This window comes from Neophocaena asiaeorientalis, unplaced genomic scaffold (assembly GCF_003031525.2).
Source record: "Neophocaena asiaeorientalis asiaeorientalis breed wild unplaced genomic scaffold, Neophocaena_asiaeorientalis_V1.1 scaffold376, whole genome shotgun sequence".
Classification (NCBI taxonomy): Eukaryota; Metazoa; Chordata; class Mammalia; order Artiodactyla; family Phocoenidae; genus Neophocaena; species Neophocaena asiaeorientalis.
In genome coordinates, this window is record NW_020174368.1 from 354,595 (window position 1) to 374,448 (window position 19,854).

At 41.8% G+C, this 19,854-nt stretch overlaps 2 protein-coding genes across 2 annotated transcripts in view; one reads left to right on the forward strand and one right to left on the reverse strand.

The window, feature by feature from the left end:
* PTCD2 (pentatricopeptide repeat domain 2) overlaps positions 1–15,856 on the reverse strand; it is a 28,202-nt gene extending 12,346 nt beyond the window's left edge. Inside the window, 7 exon segments of the mRNA XM_024756179.1 lie at positions 717–830; positions 3,308–3,399; positions 3,808–3,886; positions 6,577–6,694; positions 10,611–10,740; positions 14,354–14,446; positions 15,733–15,856. Coding sequence (XP_024611947.1) covers positions 717–830; positions 3,308–3,399; positions 3,808–3,886; positions 6,577–6,694; positions 10,611–10,740; positions 14,354–14,446; positions 15,733–15,847 — 741 coding nt within the window. The 5' untranslated portion in view covers positions 15,848–15,856.
* An 86-nt stretch (positions 15,857–15,942) lies between these two features.
* Positions 15,943–19,854, forward strand: part of MRPS27 (mitochondrial ribosomal protein S27) — an 89,863-nt gene continuing 85,951 nt past the window's right edge. The window contains exon 1 of the mRNA XM_024756160.1: positions 15,943–16,016. Within this exon, the coding sequence (XP_024611928.1) occupies positions 15,944–16,016 (73 nt within the window). The 5' untranslated portion in view covers position 15,943. The remainder of the gene's footprint in view (positions 16,017–19,854) is intronic.

Genomic DNA, 19,854 nt, shown 5'->3' on the forward strand with positions numbered 1-19,854 from the left:
AAAAAAAAAAAAAAAAAGAAAAGAACTGGCTGATGAAGAACTCCCAAAGGAAAAATGTTTCCATGGATATGAGGGACAGAAAAGAGAAAAACTAACAAGATCAAGTCACTCAGAAGTGGAAAAAAAAAAAAAATTCAGGCAGGCCTCAGATTTCTCCATAGCAACATTCCATACTAGAAGACAGAAAAACAATGCCAAAGAAAACCTCAAGTAAAGCAAATATCACCTCACAATTTTATATCTGGCCAAACTGTAGTTCAGGTTTTTAGAAAAAAAAAAAGGGCAAATAATTTTAAATACCAAGAACTCAAGGAGTACTGTTCCCCTGAGGAATTTACTAGAACACACTTTGGAGAGCCTTAAATTAAAACCATTCCCTGAGCACGTTACTTGGTAAACGAATCACTTGAAATTTCCACTTTAATTATTTGAGAAATTTCTCTGAGTACAGCCTCCCTCATTGATTTTCCATAGGATCCTGGCCAGCCCCGTGTAAACAGCAGTGCATGTTAGGCCCTCAACTGTAAATGAAAACATTCTTTGGAGGCAGAGGTATAGATGTAGGTTGCCATGGCACCAAAGGCATTGGTCTCTTTATGGGGACTTTTTCTTTATGACAGAGTCAGAGGAAAAAAGATAAAATAAAAGCAAGAACAAATGAAAGTAGTAAAGTCGTGCCTACTCCTAATTCACTTACGTGCACCCCAAAGCCTTACCTGCTTCAGAGCTAATGCCACTGCAAAACAGGATGCTCTCCTGCAGAGGATTTCTCCCTTGATGAGGGCTTCTTCTCTTAACGTGGTACAGATTGTAAAAGATTCAGGGCTATTCTGTGGGAGGACAGGATTGCTCAATAAATAAATGTCACAAACCTTTAGGTTAATAAGATGATTAATGGTGCCCAGTGTTTCAGATTTCCTTTTGGAAGAATTTCCTGGAGCCTATCTCAAGCCGCTTAAAAGATTAAGTTCCATATAGAGACTATGTGCAAATAGACTCAGTTATCTATATATTAGCAGCTCAAATCTTAAATGAACTTTATTTTTAGCTCTTTGTCGGTTTTCTGACTTGGGGCAGCTTTACCCACAAACATACAGGTCTCTTTTCATCCAGGCAGGCTGGTTTCAAGACATAGGTACCATAACATACACGTGTGAAGAGTCAGTGTGCTACTACCGTTTATTAAATGATAAGAGTAAAGCTTAGCAACACCACAGAACTTTTCCTTAGGGGGTTTCCCATCTGAAAATATCTGTGTTAAGTCAAATGTTTGAAAACATACCTGAATGGAAATCATGAAAGAATCCCATAAAACCAGATACCTTAAAACAAAAACCAACAAAAAAAAACACACACACCAGGAAGATGAGTGATATACAAAGTAGCAGACAGCAGCGGTAAGACAGAATTCTCTTCCTTTATCTATGTTGTAGGTGGGTTAGGTTTACGAGAGAGCATTAGTTCTGTATCTGTCTGTCATGGCGTGATTCGTTACTCAAATACTAAAGGAAAACCTGAATTTAATGAGAGGGGACGGTTCCCAGGATTGGCTTGGAATTTGTAACAGCTGACCAGTTCAATTTTTCAACTCCAGTCTCCACTGAGTGAAACAAGTTATTCTTGAACACAATATAGGGCAGCGGTCCCCACCCTTTTTGGCACCAGGGACAGGTTTCGTGGAAGACAGCTGTTCCACGGAGCTGGGGGTGGGGGTGGGGATGGGTCAGGCGGTAATGTGAGCAATGGGGAGCGGTGGGGAGCGGTGGGGAGCAGCAGGTGAAGCTTTGCTTGTTTGCCCACCGCTCACCTCCTGCTGTGCAGCCCGGTTCCTAACAGGCTGCGGACTGCCACCAGTCCGCAGCCTGGGGGTCAGGGACCCCTGATATAGGGGAGAAAAGTCCTCTGGCCCTTTGTAAGTAGTAGAGTTAAATTCTCTCCACTTCAGTATATGCTCAGGGAGACATCTCTAAGAAGGTCAGGAAACTGTGTATCACAGTGCTGAAGAACCAATGCTCAAGTGTGTGTCATGTTGGCCTCTGTTCACAGAATCATAAAGTGGCAGGATTGGAAAGGATCATCTAGTAATCCAGCGGTCAGCAAACTACGACCCTGGGGCCAAAGCCAGCCTATGGCTAAAAATGGTTCTTAGATTTTTAAAGATTTGTAAAAACAAAGATGTGCCTAGGACCATAAGTGGCCCCCAAAGCCTAAAATATTAACTATCTGGCCTTTTATAGAAAAAGCTTGCTGGCTCCTGAATCCAAATGCTTCATTTCACAAATGAGGTAAGTGACCACTTCAAAGCCAGTTCATGTTAAAGTTGAGACTAGACTCCACATTTCTCAATTTGCAAGTTGGTTTCTTCCCCCTGTAACCCAACTGCCCCTCTTGTTTTGGAAAATTGGTATCACTAGGCTTTTCAGGGAAATTTTTCAATAGCCACGTTCTACCTTACTTAGTGTTCCTTCATTTTCAGTATAAAAAGGTTTTGTTAAGTTTCCAGTGTTAAAACGGCATGAACGTGTACAGTAATGCATGGAATCTTGGTCACTGTACTATTTCAGTTACCATTTATGCATTCAATAAGTAATAAAGAAACAGTCTATGTGCAAGAAACAATCCTGATAGAGTAATAAGACAGGGATTTATAAGTCATGCTCTCTATCTCAAAGAACTAATTTTAATGTCACATAAGTTTATTAAAGATCACTTGTGAACCAGGCACTGTTAGGTGCTGGCAAATAAAGATGCCTCAAGGAGTTTACCCTCTGGTGGGGAGGATGAAATGTGCATCCACTTAGTAGATCAGGCAGTGTTATAAGTGCCATGTCTGTGAATACAAATAGATCACAATCAAGGGATACTGAAGGACAGAGAGAACACTTCCAACTTAGGTGATCACAGAAGAATTCACAGATGAGGACAAAGTAGCCCTTGAGTTCACCAGTGAAGGATGCTAAGACTTCCATGGGAGAGGGCCACAGAGAAGACTGGTCTGGTGAGGTCCAGCAAGAGAAAGAGGCCTCTAAAGCAGAGTTTGAACCCAGCATGCTGTTTCTTGTTCTCATTATCTACACAAATGCCAGAAAAGATGGAAAGATGATAAAATTGCTTTTCCCATGATAAAACTGTCTGACATGGCTAACTTGGGTTTTCTAAAAATGAACATATTTAAAATGGAAATATCTGCACCAGATGGAAAACAGACTTCAGGGGAACTGAATTTTATTTGTAGAGAAAAAAAATAATAAATCCTCTCTCAAACATTACCCAAAGTGCTCTAAAAGTTTAGGGAAGACAGTCTTACCAGTTTGTAGCAAACTGCAAAAGCAAGGATGTAAGTATCTTTGTTGAACTTCACATCTTGGTTTTTCATCTCAATCAGTACTTCCAATGCACCTGTCAAAAGCCAGGAGTGGGCCGGCAGTGTTAAATGCATTCAAGTGAGTTCAGAGTCCTCTACTATTGATTCCCAGAGTTCAATCTGTTTAGCTCCATCTACTGAAAAGTACACTTCAGCACAATAAAAACTTTTGAAGTCATTTATCAATTAACTAAATTTCAAAATAAACTATCAGGTCATACAGGAAGAACTAGTATTTTAAAACCTATTATAACTGCAGCATAAGTAAAATCTGGGGTGTTTAAGTCATGATGTGATGCAATAATGTTTTCACACTTAAAGAATGGGGTCTCCATAATTCAGCCACTCATCAGGAATATAAAGACCATTTTTACATAGTCCATTGTTTTTCCTAATTTTACATAGTCCATTGTTTTTCAGCAAACATAAATTGTGATACTTACTTTTATATTTACCTTTGATAAACAACATATCCATCAAAATATTGAATGATGTGGAGTCTGAGAAGAAACCTCGTAAATGCTAATGAAGAAAAACAATATAGTTTGGTTAAAAGGTAAAACTATTAAGGGAGTACTTATACTACATCTTCTCTGTCTAGGACTGTCTACATATTTTATTCATTTAGCAAAAAAATTTAAATGGTGCCCACTGTTTTGGGGTCATGACTTTAGCAACGGGCACAGTGAACAAGAGGCAAAAGATACGGCAAGAGATCTCTAGGTTTCAGAAATCCAGTGAAGGACGTCTTTATGCAATGGGCTCTGCCAAGCTTAGAAGAAAAGAAGCAAGCCGGTTAGCCCTCCTGGGGGTTGTCTTGGAACCTGGATGCAGAATATTAACACGAAGTGGCAGCTATAAGTGTGCTTGAGGGCTAAGGTGGGAGAGGCTTACACAACTGTGATCCTCTCTTGGCAAATGAATAATAGTTGATTATTCACTTTTTGAAATAACTCACTACAACAGTGGTTCTCATCATTTTTAATGGGATGATAATGTGACACATGCTATTCAAATACACCATTAAATGTCTTGTGCAAGTCTGTTATTTTTTTTTGAGACCCTATTAGGCAGACCCTGTTCTAGGTGTTAAGAATAAAGAAATGATGAACAAGACAATGGCCCTGCCCTAAACTCTAGTAGGGCTTATAATCTAGGGGAGCTTAAATTCTGGCAGAGGAGACAATGAACAAGTGAATAAAACAAGCGGAAAAAATAAAAATATAATTTCAAGTATCAATAAGGGCTATGAAGAACAATGAAACGGGATAAAGGGAACAGAGAAGATGATGGAAGCTGGTCAGGGAAGGCTCTCTGAGAAGAGGAGACCTCAATGAAGTGATGCAGATGTAGAGCACTGAGGCCACGGGCCTGGTTGTCTGAGAGAAAACCAGAAGGTCCAGAGTGGAGTAAGTGAGAGGGAGAGTGGCAGGACATGAAGTACCACAACGGGACCTTGAGGGCATGGTCAGGGGTCTGAGTTCTATGCGAAGTGGGATGGGAAGCCACCAGAGCAGCCCCGTCCACAGGGAGAGATTGCAAGCCTCAAGTGTGAGCCACGTATGTGACTCTAAATTTTCAAGTAGTTTCATTTGAAAAAGTAAAAAGAAAGATGTGAAATCAGTTTCAATAATATGTTACTTAACCCACGAAATCCAAAATTTCAACATGTAATCAATATAAAACATTATTAATAAGATACTTTACATTCTCCTCCTTTTTGTGCCAGGTATTTAAAATCCATCATGTATTTTACACTACAGCCCATGTAAATCTGAACTAGCCGCAGTCCAAGGCCTCCAAGGGTACATGGGGGTAGTGGCTACCATACTGGCAGCACTTCAGGGTTCTGGGCAGGGGACACAACAAGGTAAGGTGGAAGCAGGATTAGGCTTTATGGCACTTGACTCTAATTCAGTTTATTCTACAACTCCAGGAAACATATACATACATGAATGCTTCATGCTCAGGTAGGTCAAAAAAACCCAAAAAACAAAAACCTTTACCCTCATTTTCTTTCTTTTTGTTTCTTTTTATCATTATACTCATGGCTATGATTTATTACAATGAAACGTTTGTTTTCTTTTAATTACAACATTAACATATGCTTATTACAAAATAGTCAAACAATACAAAAGTATATACAGTAAAAAGTGAGGATTTCCTCTAATTCTACCCCCTGAAGATAAGCAGTAGTTTAGTGTATATCCTTCTAGATTTTTAAAACATATATGCTATAATGTAAATATGTATGTATATTTCTTCTTTTAGGAAAAAATAGGCTCAAACTAATCCATACTGTTCTGAAACCACCTTTTCTCTGCTTACTAATATATTATGGTCATCTTTCTAATACCCAGGGTCCTTAATAGAGGGGCAAGGTGAAAGTTAACAGTTCCTCCATGGATATAACACTTTATATGAAAAAAAGTAAGAGGCAAAAGGACAACTTACTTACGGAGATTCTTAAAAATATTAAAATGTCCCAGGGGGCCAGCCCTGGCCCCCAAATTTAATAAATGTTTCTGACCATGGATGAATTTATAATGTCTCTGAGTCCCCGTTTCCTCATCTGTCAAATGGAAATAATAATAGTACCTACCTCGCCAGGGCTATTGTGGGAAACAAAGGAAATGAAACATGTATAATGCTTACGCATGATGCTGCGAACTTGGTAAATATTCAATGAATGATTACAACACCAATCATTGTTACTTTTGCTTTTAGGAAAATAAAATCAGAATATGTGAAAAGCAGAAATTCTGAAAACAGAAAAGCACACTTTACAACATAGCCTTCAACCAGAAGTAAAAATACGAAAACTGGAGAGAGGCACAGGTGAAGAATAGGAAAGGCAGTCTTAAAATGGCAGCCTGCCTCAAACTAGCCCCCACTAAAAGCTCCTCAAAAGAGAAGATGTCAATTCCCAGGTGGACACACATCCAAGGTAGGTAGATACCTTGTAATCTGTACTTAACACCTCTTCCACACCTCTGTATAAAGAGACCTACGCCTCTTCGTAGGCAGTGACTCCAAGGAAACCTTAAAAATCCAGGGAAGAGCTCATTCCCTCAACCCAGCAGCTTTTCTCTGAAAATCGAACCCAGGAATAATGTGTATAGAAGAGCTGCCCTTCCTAACATCACCGAAAACACCCCATCCTCAGCGCAAGGAAGTCACCATGGCAGGGAAGGCAATCGGGAGACAGTAACCTGGTCTTTGATGAGCTCCACTGCAGATTCCTCGAGATCCAACTCGTAGCACAACCTCATGAAAAGTGGTCCAAACTTGTACTCCCCCAAAGTGATATTCCTGTTCTCTGCATGGTACCTGGTAAGCAAAATAATTCAATGAGCCAAACAGTGGGACCTGAGGAAAGACAGACCGTGGCATGCACTCTACTAGGTGCTGGGGACACAGCAAAGAATGAGGTCCTCTCATAGTATGGAGGGGAAAGTGCAGAATTAAAGATGACCAGAAGAATCCTGGCAAGCAGAAGTATACTAGGCACTTAAATAAACAAACAAGGTCGTTAGAGGCCCACATACTCTGAAATAAAAGAAAGTAAAAATGCAGATTGTAATCATCTCAATTTACCAACAACCTGCTAGGACTGAATGTGAGCATATGTCAGGGAATAGCAGGGGTCTTGTATCTGTAAGCCCAGCAGGATGGACTGTCTCCTTCCATGCTCCTGGAGAAGAGCAAGGAAAGGAGTGGGGTGATGCTGTGTCCCCCTCAAGTCTGGCTTTATCCTCATATGGGATGGCAAACGACCAATAGGGGCATTTTACAATTGAGACCAATTTCTCTGTTTTTCCTGGCTAAGGGAAAAGTATATGTGAACTACAATCACCTAGCCAAACAAATTAAATGCAGCTTTGAAATTTTAGTTTTAGAAAAAGGCTAGTTTCAAAGACAGTGATGTTTTATATGTACGTGGCTTGGGATTTCTACAAGCAGCCAGTCTGCCAGTTAGAACTGCAGAACTGAAAATCGCGCCCATAAATTTCCTTTCAATAACCAACTCTTCCTGCTTTAGACACCAAGAAGACAATCTGGTGACAAAACAAGTACCTCATGATTGCATGTAAATCAGATTTTAGGAAGCTCTGATTTTAAAGAACAGAATATTCTTTTACCTTCTGCTAAAATCACTGAGGAAAGTCATAATAGCATATGGATAGTCTATTTTAAACATATATACTGCCAAAAAGAATGATGAGTGTACTTTTAAAGATACATTTCATAATCCAGTTATAAAAGTTACAAAAAATATTCATTGCTTCATTTACAACAGTTATGAATTAACTTATTATATCAAAATATCAAGTTGTATACCTTAAAGATATTCAATTTTTATTTGTTAATTATACCTCAATAAAGCTGGAGGAAAGAAGAACTAATTAAGTTATTAAAAGGCAAATATAGTGTTGTGATTAAGGATTTTTAGACTCTGATTCCAAAATGACAGTTCAAATCCCAGCTGTTTTACTAACTGTGTAACCATGAGCAAATTAATTAATGACTCTGTACCTCAGTTTCCTCATCTGTAAAATGGAGATAAGAAAAGAACTCAACTCAGAGAGTTTTTGTGAGGATCAAATGAGATGATATGCCTGGCACACAGTAAGCCTTAGACATATGCTCCCTCTTATACAATGTAAGGCACGCTGAGGAGAACATCTTTAAAAATCAAAGTATTTCAGTAAATAATCTCAAGAGAAATGTGTGCCAGATTAAAAACAAAAATGAAAAATTTCCTAACTTAAATGACACTCACACTAATAAAAGTGCTAGAAAGTCACAGAGATAGTTAATATCACCTCTTCTTGACAACAAAAATTCAAGTTCGAGGCTCTAAAACCCTTCTATAAACCAAACAACAGCATGTGGTCCAGACTATGAGGAGATTCAGTTGTTCCCCATTTTTGGCTCAATAAAGAGCTTATGTTCTGGCTCGTTGCTCTTTTTCCCCAACGGGGGGTCGCCTGTCTCAGGAAGAGAGAGAATAGGTTGGTTAGGCCGAGGATCGGCCGCCCCCCACAGCTTGTCCAGCTGTCCACAAGTAGAGGGAAAGGACAGCAACCAGGCAGAAAGTATTAGCATCAATAAAGGGATTATGAGTCATACTTTGAATGTTTATGACAAAAATAAGAGTGGAAGGAGCATTTAGAATGTTATCCTGTTTTGTTACTCTTGTAAACATCTGATAGCTTTGGGTAGTAAAAAGAAAACTGAGAGTAAAATGAGCCAGAGGGTCTCAAATGATTCAACTGTATGAAACTGAAATAGCAGGTTTAGGTTTGCAGATATAGTGTGACTGTGAATTAGCATAATCCCTTTTGGAAAATAATCTGGCAGTCTGTATTGACAAGCTTTAAAAGGTGCATGCCCTCCGATCCCCAAAAGGAAATAAAGAATAAATTTTATGCATAGAGTTTGCTCATCATGGCATTATTTATCCTGGTGAAAAATTAGAAATAATTTAGATGTTCAACAATAGGGGCACAGTTAATTAAAATACCTAACCTATAATCAAACAGTGTATAGCCATTAAAATATGATTCCTAGAGTATTAACAGGCAAAAACATTTATGCTACAATGCTAATTAGAAAACAAGAAAATATCATTTTATATACACAGTAAATAACTACAACTATGTAAAATAAACCCCACCTAAACCTCAAAATCTTTGCATGAAAAAAAATCAATGAGAAAATATATCAGAATATTAACAGTGGTTTCTTGGATGTGGTAGACAGGCCCCAAAGTTGGCCGCCATCATTCCTCCCTGTATGTACATGCGGCTCCGTCCTTCCAGAGATGGAATCCTTTCCCGTCCCCGTGGATCGGGACTGGCCTCTAACTCGCCCTGACCAAGAGAATGGGACGGGAGTGAAGACGTGCCAATCCTCGGCAGCTCCACAAGGCCTGCAGCTTCCACGTGTGCTGTGCGCTAGTGCAGCTCAGGCTGGACTCGTGAGCAGTGAGATTCTACCAGCGGGGGGAGGGGCTGCATGCAGGGGCACTGAGGCTTCAGAAATGCAAGCGAAGCCTTCTGGGACCTCCCGGCTCAGCCTACCAAGCTGACTGCAGGCGTGCAGGTGACTTCAGCTGATAACAATAAGAACTACCCAGCTGAGACCAGCCTCAGTTCCTGACCAACAGAGTTATGAGAAATAATAGTCATCATTTTAAGTCCTTAAGTGTTGGTGTGGTTTGTCATGCAGCAAGAGACAATCGAAACAGCAAACTGTGTGATGTATGCAGTATTTCTTCTTTCTACTTTTTCGTGTTTTTCAAAGTTTCAATGAAATTTGCGTAATTCTGTTTTTCTTTTCCTTTTTAAAAATAACATTAATTTTTTCACATTATAAAATTAATAATGTCCCTTATAGACAAGTTTGAGAAATCAGAAAAGTACACATTTAGACGAACAAAAAATGTAATGTTTCAAATGGTTAACTTACGGTATGTATTCTTCCAGTATTCCATATATGAATACCTCATATTTTTCTCTGTAAATGTACAGTATAAATGCAGCTTCATGTATAGAAATGTATCTTTAAAGAATGGTGAAAGGAAGCTGTTGATTTGGTACCCTCCTGCTCCCAAGTGACACCTTTGCTCGGTTTCCTAACAGCAGACTGTGATTACATATGAGTTCCTGCTGGCATGGGGAAGTCTGATAAGGGATCAGAGACAGTGAACGTAACAGGCATAAGCCTGTAGCGGGGAGGCTAGCTCGGAGTCCACCGAAGTGATCCAAGTGAGAGGCGTGAGGCCTGAGCTAAGACACTGGTAATGGGGACAGAGAGAGGAAGGCTAGGGATGAGAGACACCGCGGAGCAGACGCAGGAGGAGGGCAAATGAGATCGGGGGAAAGAATGACTGGTCAGTGTGACAGCAAACACAGCAAGAGGAAGAAATCTGTGTAAGTTGAATGTGAAGACCTTGGGAACATGTAAGTGGACTTGGTGAAGAGGCTGGTGATCTCCTGGGGCATGAATTATCTGTTTTGCTATCTTCGGCACCTGGCATGTAGTAGGAACCCAATAAGTGTTCGCTGAATGAATGAATGAATATAAATGGTGGAGCTCAGGGCAGGCATCTGGACAAGAGATTGGGAAGTCACCAGTTTAGAGGTGAGAGCTGAAATCTTGGAGGTAGATGAGATTGCTCAGGAAAAAGGAGAGAGTAGGAAAAGACGAAGGCTGGCAGGATTTTAAGGAAATGCCTCACCTGTAAATGACATTTTTAGCCAGCTCCACATCGTCCCAGGACTCACACAAATGAAGTAAGGTTCTCAACTCCTCTTTCAAGATGAGCTTATTCTGGGTCAGTTTCTCTTCCAAGTTTCTCAAATAGGTTTCTGGAAGAAAGCACAGTGTGGTGGCCATCACTTAGGCTGTCTCAGACCGTCAGGAGGCTGACCTCAGGGAGAAGGGGAGGCTAGAACCTGGCACAATGCAAAGAGCCACTGAGGGTGGCTCACGGCCACGCAGCTCCCGTCACTGGCTGGTCTCGAGAGCAGAGTGTCAGACGTGGTGTATGAAGCAGCGAATCTGTCACAGGGCGCAGGTCCAGACCTCACTCCAGACTTCCCAACACAGAATCTCTGGGAGCAGGAGCACAGGAATGTGCATTTTTGGTTACCTGGGTGATGCTTATGCACTGTAAAGTTTGAGAACTAATGTCCCAGAGGCTTAGCCCAAAGAACTGTATCTACAGGTGACGCATGAGAAAAAAAAACTAACCAAGATATCCAAACCATCAGTTGGCAGGGCACCTAGCAGGAAAACTGAAAGGAAAATGTCGTCAACCCACAACGGATGGCTCACATGATTCAGGAATACTTCAAGTCTTTTTCACTTGATTCAATTTTACCACTTTTTCATTCCTCCTGGTCCCTCTCTACTCAGTTGTTAGAAAGCATGCCACAGTACTGCATACTGCACAGGGGGTAAAAGAGTCCTCCAAACAGCAGCAAACCCTCTTTTAGTAATAGAATCATTTCAAGGTGATCACGGTCTGTGTCCCTTGTCTTGTATCTGACCAACTGTGGAGACAATCAGACACCAACAGGAAACACTGCTTCTTGGCATTAGGAAGGGACTGTATTTTTGGCAGAATGTAGGGTGAGATGCAAGGCAGCAACCAAGCAAACATCTGCTTTCCAGAAGACAGGGCTGTTCTCAGTATCAGAAGCTGCGAAAGTCTACAGGATTTGTTCCAAGGCCCAGAGCTCCGAAGGAATGCTGCTTAAAGGGGTGGCACAATATACATTAAAAACACAAGATTGGGAAGCTGAGGCAGACACTGCTCTTGATTTACAAGAAAAGAGGGTCCATTAGGTTTGAATTAATGCAACGGACCCTCCAATCTCTATTTGCAGAATCGTGTAATGGTTAAAGGTTTTAGAGTTGGGAAGACATGGGCTGAAATCTGGGCTCTGCCACTTGCATGCTATGGGGAGATCTGGGGAGGCCTGTCTCTGAGACAAGATTCATGTGTGAAGTGAGGGCCATGATACCTACCTCGTGGGGTCATCCTGAGATAATGTACGTAAAGCACTTAGCACAGGGCCCAGCATGTAGTAACTGCTAGGAGATCACAGACATATTGTTCTTATTTTCATTCCTCTGTCACGAGGATTTATTCTATTAAATATTTCTAAACAATTTCCAAGCTAAAAGACTTTAATGGGACGTCTTTACATCTTGTACTTCTTAATACTTAATAAGTCCCAAATTTCAACAGATGTAATTTGTATTTTAAAACAAATCCATCAAAATTAAGTGCTTATCGTATATTATAGTCAGAGGTATCCTTCCTTGCGTGAGAGACACAAGGAAGGATAAGGTATGGTTCCTACCCTGAAAGAGCTTAGAGTCTATTTGAGAAGACAAGATATATCTATATAAAGCTACCTGAAAATAATGACAGAGTAGGTGACATGTGACAGTATAAACATAACAGGAGAGAAGAGAGAAATCAGGGCAGCAGAAACAGACCAGGTCTGGTGGAAGTGGAGAGGTACCAGAGAGGAAGGAAGGGGCTGGGTAGGGTTGGCAAAGCCGAGGGGGTAGGGAACTGTCGGTATGGGAATCAGCATGAGAAAAAGCACAGAACTGGGAGAAAAGGTGGTGAGGGGAGACTGTGACTAGATTAACAGGAAATCACACTGGTTCTAGAAAGGGTGAGATCCACTGTGGAAGAGCTAGGAAGCTGGAGGGAAGGGGCAAGTTTGTACATGATGTGGTATATAACAGAGTACCATTGGGGGTTCTTATAATGATGAAATGTGGACAGGATTTTATAAATACCTGACAGTGGAGTAGATTGGCACTCATTATATTAATTGCCTTTTAGAATACATGCACGACTGTCACAGCCTTAGAAAGACTATGACAACTGGAATAACAACTAGATAGTGACACGAAGCCCTAACTGCGAACTTCACAGAGCTCCAGACGACCTGGGGTAAGAAGAAAAGACTGAAGTAAAATCTAGATTGAGTCTACTAAAGTGAAGATTAATCTATTTTCCGTCACTCTTATCTTCTTGTTCTGTAGGTGGTTTTGTACAACAGCATGATAGCGGACCAGTGAAGGAAGACTGCTTTCTGGAGAGATGAGAAGCAAGGAGTGTTCATTAGGTGTTCACAAACATCTGACAGTGAGAAGGAGGAAAGCTGGAAAAGTAAGTAGGACAAACAAAAGAGTTGTTATTAAAAAAGAGGAGAGGGCTTCCCTGGTGGCGCAGTGGTTGAGAGTCCGCCTGCCGATGCAGGGGACACGGGTTTGTGCCCCGGTCCGGGAAGATCCCACATGCCGTGGAGCGGCTGGGCCCATGAGCCATGGCCGCTCAGCCTGCGTGTCCGGGGCCTGTGCTCCGCAACGGGAGAGGCCACGACAGTGAGAGGCCCGCGTACCGCAAAAAAAAAAAAAACAAAAACAGAGGAGAGGCTTGCTGTGTTTATAAAGGAGTCTAAAGTACTGGGAAAAACTCAACGTGCAGGAGAAGTGGGAATGAATGCAACAAGATTTCTCAGATGCTGAAAGGGAATAGGACCTAGGGTGGTGGTGCCGTGTTTTTAGCTTTTTACAATAAAAATTTTCAAACATACCTAAAATGAGAGATGGGCACCTCTCACGTGCCCATCACCCAGCCTCAACAGTTATCAATGTTTTGCTGGTTTTTTAAAGAAACCTTTGTTTTAGTCTACTGATCCAGCACACAGTAGAAAATATGAAAATGCATCATCATACATTTTTTGTTTCATTTTATCTCATTTATCTATAGATATATATATGTATACTGGAGATGCAATGCAAATTGTATTTTTTACTGAGGGTGGCATCAATAAGTCTGAAAGCCAGTCATGTGGAGCAGTTCTTCTCAGACTTTATTTTTTATTATTATTATTTTTTGCGGTACGTGGGCCTCTCACTGTTGTGGCCTCTCCCGTTGTGGAGCACAGGCTCCGGACGCGCAGGCTCAGCGGCCATGGCTCATGGGCCCAGCTGCTCCGCGGCATGTGGGATCTTCCCGGAACGGGGCACGAACCCGTGTCCCCTGCATTGGCAGGCGGACTCTCAACCACTGCGCCACCAGGGAAGCCCTCAGACTTTATTTTGCAGACAAATTGTCTGGGGCCCGAGATTTGGCATTTCTATCCACCTCTCACTTGCTGCTAATCCTTGAACCTCACTTTGAGTGGCACTGATCTAGAGGACTGGTTGCAGCACTAGTTTTAGTATTTCTCTGGGGTCCTGGGAGAAGGGACAAGAGAAGAGAGGTAGACTCTGCAATAACAGAGTGAGGTGAAAGGGGCATGCAAGGTCAGACTAAGAAACTAAGAATAAATCATCTCAGTTTCTTCTGTGAGATAAGGTCATTGAAGAAGAGACTGAACAGGGATAAAGACAGAGGGAAGTTTAACGACAGATCAATGAAAGAAGTAATGAAATAGATTTGATTACCTTTGGTGCCAGGAAGATTACATGCAACAGCCACCTTCTTATGCTGAAAGTCCTTTAATTTCACAATATTATCTGTAAGTAGATATCTTTTAGCTAAAAATCGGAGAAGAGAAAGTAAAATCATTTTGACTGTTTTATACTTAGCAAATAACGTGTAGAGCTTGACTGTCTCTTTCTAATAACTGATCTTATCTTCAGTTAGTATAAATAACCCACCTAGACGGGTACAAATAGAATAGTCACCCTGGTGGGGAAAAAAATGTCCAAAGTACCAAAGAATGCAAATCCTCCACAAGACAAGTTTTGTCTGTGTGTGTGTGTGAAAGGAGCTAGTGATTAACTGGGTATGGGGATGGGTAGACAGGAATTTGGGATCTGAAAGACAGACAGCAAAACAGGTATATCTAGATTTGGTTTAAACAGGTAGAAGCATATAGGGTAGGGGAAAAAGCTATAGTGTGACCATTGGAATTTCCAGGACTGTCGACAGTTTGTGAAATGAGGCGTTATGGCCTCTCAGATTTGCACTCTTGGTATCCTCTAGATACATCAGGAATCACTGACCACAACTTAGCAGAAATGATCAGTTGAGGAAACATCATTTCTTTAGGATGCTCGGCTGTGCATGAACTGGAGCTTGGCCAAAGAACCATCCACTACAAGAGCTCTGTGTACTACAATAACAATGTAACAACAAAAATTGCTGATTTCTAGAGAGGCAGTCCAGAGAAGGGGTTACAGTAGGACTGCCTGTGTTCAAACCCTTCCTCTACCAGTTCCCTCTGACCTTGGGCAAATTACTTAGCTTTGCGGTTTCCTCCTCTGTAAGTGAAGAATAGTACCTCTCTCACTGGGTGATGTGAGGAGAAAAGGAATGAATGTATGTAAAATGTATTACAGGAAAGCCTGACACGAAGTGTTAAATATTGTCACTCACCAGCATCTTCAAATTTAATCATTTTCAAAAAGATATTAAGGGATAATTTTACAAATAAAGAAACCTGCTCAGAGTCTTTCAGACTGTTCGCTACAGAGCTGGACTCCAAACTCATAGTCTTTGACCTCCCCTCCCAAACTCTGCAGGACAGTACACCCAAGGGGGAGGGGGTGTTCCCGGGGCGCAGCACAGCTCCATCCGAGGGAGTACTACAGTCCCCAGGTCAAGAGCCCAGCCCATCTGTCCTTTGATTCCCAGGCACACGGGCGTCCACGACATCCAGAGGCCACCACTGTACCCACGTGCAGAGGGCAAGTGCATGCTCGATTGCTCTAGGCCCCTGAGTGAGGCGCCGTTATTTCTCCAAAGAGATGCCCGCTGAGGTGTAAAGCTCCCTTCTGTCCCATCCCTCCCCTCCTTCACGGCCCGAGGCCTAGGATACCTCCGAGAGGGCAGCGGCTGCAGGTGGAGCCCAAGCCTCCCAACCCTGGATACACCAAACTCCGCAGCGCCTGCAGCGGTAAGACTTGTTTCGGGGGCTGAAAGGCGGCCGCCATACTGTCCCGGGCTGTACCAACTGCGGGGGGGGGGGCGTGGACTGTAGCCCTTCCTCCGCCCGCAGTCCCCCGGTCATTCCTTTGGTATGCTCCAAGATGGCGGTCCACATGGTCCGGCGCGGGACCCTCTGGGCGCGGAAAGTGTCCCTGCCTCAACTGTCCCTGACAGGTTGGTGGCTGCTACCTTCGTGGGGCTGCTTCATTAGGCCCCTGAGAACTCTGTTCCTTTAGTAAAGGGAGCAGTGGGCTTTTAAGGGGAGAGGAAATGCTTCTGGGATCTAGTTGCTAGAGAAACCCCTGGAGGTGTTTGGTAGCACAGAGAGGGGAGGTAAGGTCTATGACCCATCTCCTTCCCTAAAATAATAGTGTCTGCCTATCCAAAGGTGTGAAGAGCAGAGGAAGTCCGGGCATGAGAGCTTTTGCGTATGATTTGCCGGGTTTGTGTGTGAGGGTGGTCATCTCTTTGCTGCCCGTGAAAAGCCCAAATGTGTCCCCCCTGGGGCTATGAAATTTCTCTCCCTGTTGAGTTTCCTTAGAGGGGCGTCATAAACGTTCTCCTCAACACCTGACGTGTGGCCAGACCCTTGGTTTTCACTTGGTGAAGGAATTTCTTACTAATCTCAGTTTACCTGATGACCTTGGGCGCAACTTTTGATTGACTTTTCTTTGCCCAAGTTTTCCGTTCAGACAATAAATGCTAGTAGTTACTTTTAAAGTACTTTGATATCCGAATGAATGACGGCTCACTCAAAGCCTGTTTACAGGACCTGCTGATGAAGACATTGGGAAAAACTTTTTTAATTCACAGAAGCTAAATCCTGACAGATGTATCTGATTATATGATTAAAATACAATAATCACAATTGATTTTTCCAATGCCTATTATCTCCTCTTTCCAACATATCTCCTCTAGCCCCTGTTAAAAAGCAACACATACAGTTTTGCCCACACGCCTTTAAATATCAACGTGAAACCTTATAGGTGGCCACCAGAAGTTTTCTGAGAATTAACTGATTGACCTAGCTAATGAAAATGTTTCATGCCACACATTAGGTAAAGTGGTCTGCACAGTACTTGGCACCTCAGTAAGAATTAACTGTTGTAGCTATTTACTAGCTTGTTTACTTATGTTGTTAGTAAATGCTTTTCAGTTTAAACAAGACCTTGGATTGTCTATCAGGGAAAGTATCATAGTTGCTTAGGATATTCGGGGGCAGTCATACTAACAGGGGAATGGAAATTAGATAAAGGTGAATTGAGAGAATTCCCAGTGAGCATTTTGATCGTAGTTTGAAATGGTGTGCTCATGATAGGTTACACCTGTGCTGTTCCATCGAGGTAGCCGGGAGCTACACATGGCTATTTAAATTAGTTTAAATTTTAAAATTCTGTTCTTCAGTCACATTAGCTACATTTTAAGTGCTCAGTAGACACCTGTGGCTAGTGGCTACTGTATTGAACAGTTCAGAATTGAACATCTCCTTCATTACAGAAAGTTACATTGCACAAGCAGGGGATTAGACCACAGATGAAAGGAGTCTTGAAATCAGGAACTGAAGGGTGTAAGGCAAGTGATATAAATATGTAGGATAGTACGTTATGGACCCCTGGGGGTTTGAGAATGCTGATAAGGAGCTTTAAGTCATCACAACATCTTGAACCATTACCAGATAAAAGAAGAAAAAATTTGTACAAACTCAGGACAAATCAGTATTTGGAATACTTTGGTGCTTCCACTGATTCTCCCTACAACATAATGGATAAGGGCAACTAAAGTGATCAAGAGGATGAGAGAAAGGTTTATTGAGATGAACTGAAAAAGTGACTTCAGTATATGAAGAGGCTAGAGAGGGAAACTTTTTGGGCACTTACTACATAGTGGACATTAGGCTAGGTACTTAATATATGCCCTTATTTAAATTATGATACAGTATTTCCCTGTTTTACATATGAAGAAAGAGGCTCAGAGACCTGGTGTAACTTGCCCACATTTTTATAAAATTTTTTATAGCAAGGCTAGGATTCACACTTAGACTTTGTGACTCTAAAGCTTATTTGTGTTCACAATCACACTGCTTCCCTTTGGATGGAAAACATGTTTGGAGACATTTTACCAAAGGCCAAATTAACTATAAAATAAGTAAGTTTTTAATAAGTATTTACTAAACTTTGAAATTCTGGTCCATGGAGGTATCTTTTCAGAATTAAGCAGGGGAGATATTTGCTTTTTAGTGGAGAGTTATCTTAGAATATTGTTGCTCTTTAAGTTGACTGGCTGAAGGGTTAGCAGGTTCAAGAATGGTATATATATGCTCTTGGGTGGCATATTCGGAGTGGGATTAAATGGACTCAGAGATCTAAACTTGTGAGGCTGATAACATCCTGTCCCCTCCTTATTTCAATGTTATCTGAGGGTCAACATCGTCATCATTACCTGGGAACTTTTAGAAATGCAGAATCTGTTCCCACTCCAGACCTACTGATCAGAAGCTGTATTTTATCAAGATTCATATGCACATTAGGTTTGAGAAGGTGATCTAGATTTTCCATTTTGCCATTGTCCACTTAATGTCCTGTCTGGCTTCATAGAAATTCTTTGGTTTTAACGTTAATATACAAACCCCTCAACTACCATACAGAGGTGGGAAAAACTTTAAATGATGTCATTTAGAAATATCTCAGCAAGATGAATATCCTACTTTAAAAGGTTTACAGATAATGAAATGTCTGTCTATCTGAAAGTGTAGTAATTTCCTGTTGCTGCTGTAACAAACTACCATAAATTTGGTGGCTTAAAACAACATAGATTTATTACCTTACCGTTCTATAGGTCAGAAGTCTGATACAGTCTTTTTGTGCTAAAATCAAGGTGTTGAAAGGGGTGTATTCCCTTTAGGAATCTCTAGGGGTGAATCTGTTTCCCTAGTCTTTTCCATCTTCTGGAGACCACCTACATTCTTTGGCTCATCGTCCCTTTCTCAGACATCTTCAAAGCGAGCAGTGGCAAGTCAGGTCCTTCTTATATACCTCTGTCTTTCATGCATCACACTAACCACCTGTCTCCCTCTTCCACTTTTTAAGGACCTGTGATTATATTGAGCCCACCTGGACTTCCCTGGCAGTCCAGTCGTTAAGACTCTGCGCTTCCAGTGCAGGGGGCTCGGGTTTGATCCGTGGTTAGGGAACTAAGATCCCACATGCCGTGCAGTGTGGCCAACAAACAAACCCTGAGCCCACCTGGACAACCCAGGACAGTCTTCTCACTTTAAGATCAGCTGATGTGCTAATCTTAATTCCATCTGTCACCTTAATCCCCCTTTCTCATGTACCCTAATATTCACAGGTTCTGGGGACTAGGACATGGACATCTTTTGCGGGGGGACATTATTCTGCCTACCCCACTTGGTAACTCATTCCTATATTTGTCATTGGTTTCTATTAGGAAGATTTTCCACTTGCCAAATTTAAATTCTTTATCCTTATACCTATTTCCTTTCACTGTATCCTCAATGGAGGTGGAAAATGATTACTGGTTACTTTTTTTTTTCCCCCCCGGTACGCGGGCCTCTCTCTGTTGTGGCCTCTCCCGTTGTGGAGCACAGGCTCCGGACGCGCAGGCTCAGCGACCATGGCTCACGGGCCCAGCTGCTCCGAGGCATGTGGGATCTTCCCAGACGGGGACACGAACTCGTGTCCCCTGCATCGGCAGGCGGACTCTCAACCACTGCGCCACCAGGGAAGCCCTGGTTACTTTCTTATAAAGCAAACATTTAAAAGTTCATATATATATGAAAGTTACTGGGCTTATCTTTTGTAAATTTACTAGTTCTAATTTTGTTTTTGGTCATGTGATCCCCTTGAACAACTGCACACAGCATTCTGGCACTCCTGTCTTTCCCCGCCATCACCTCCTCTGCTTTTTGTCTCCCAGTTCAAAACTCAGGAACATAATTCTAGATAATTGTCTTTTCTGACTTTAGAACAAGGAGGGCTGATTTCTTATGCTA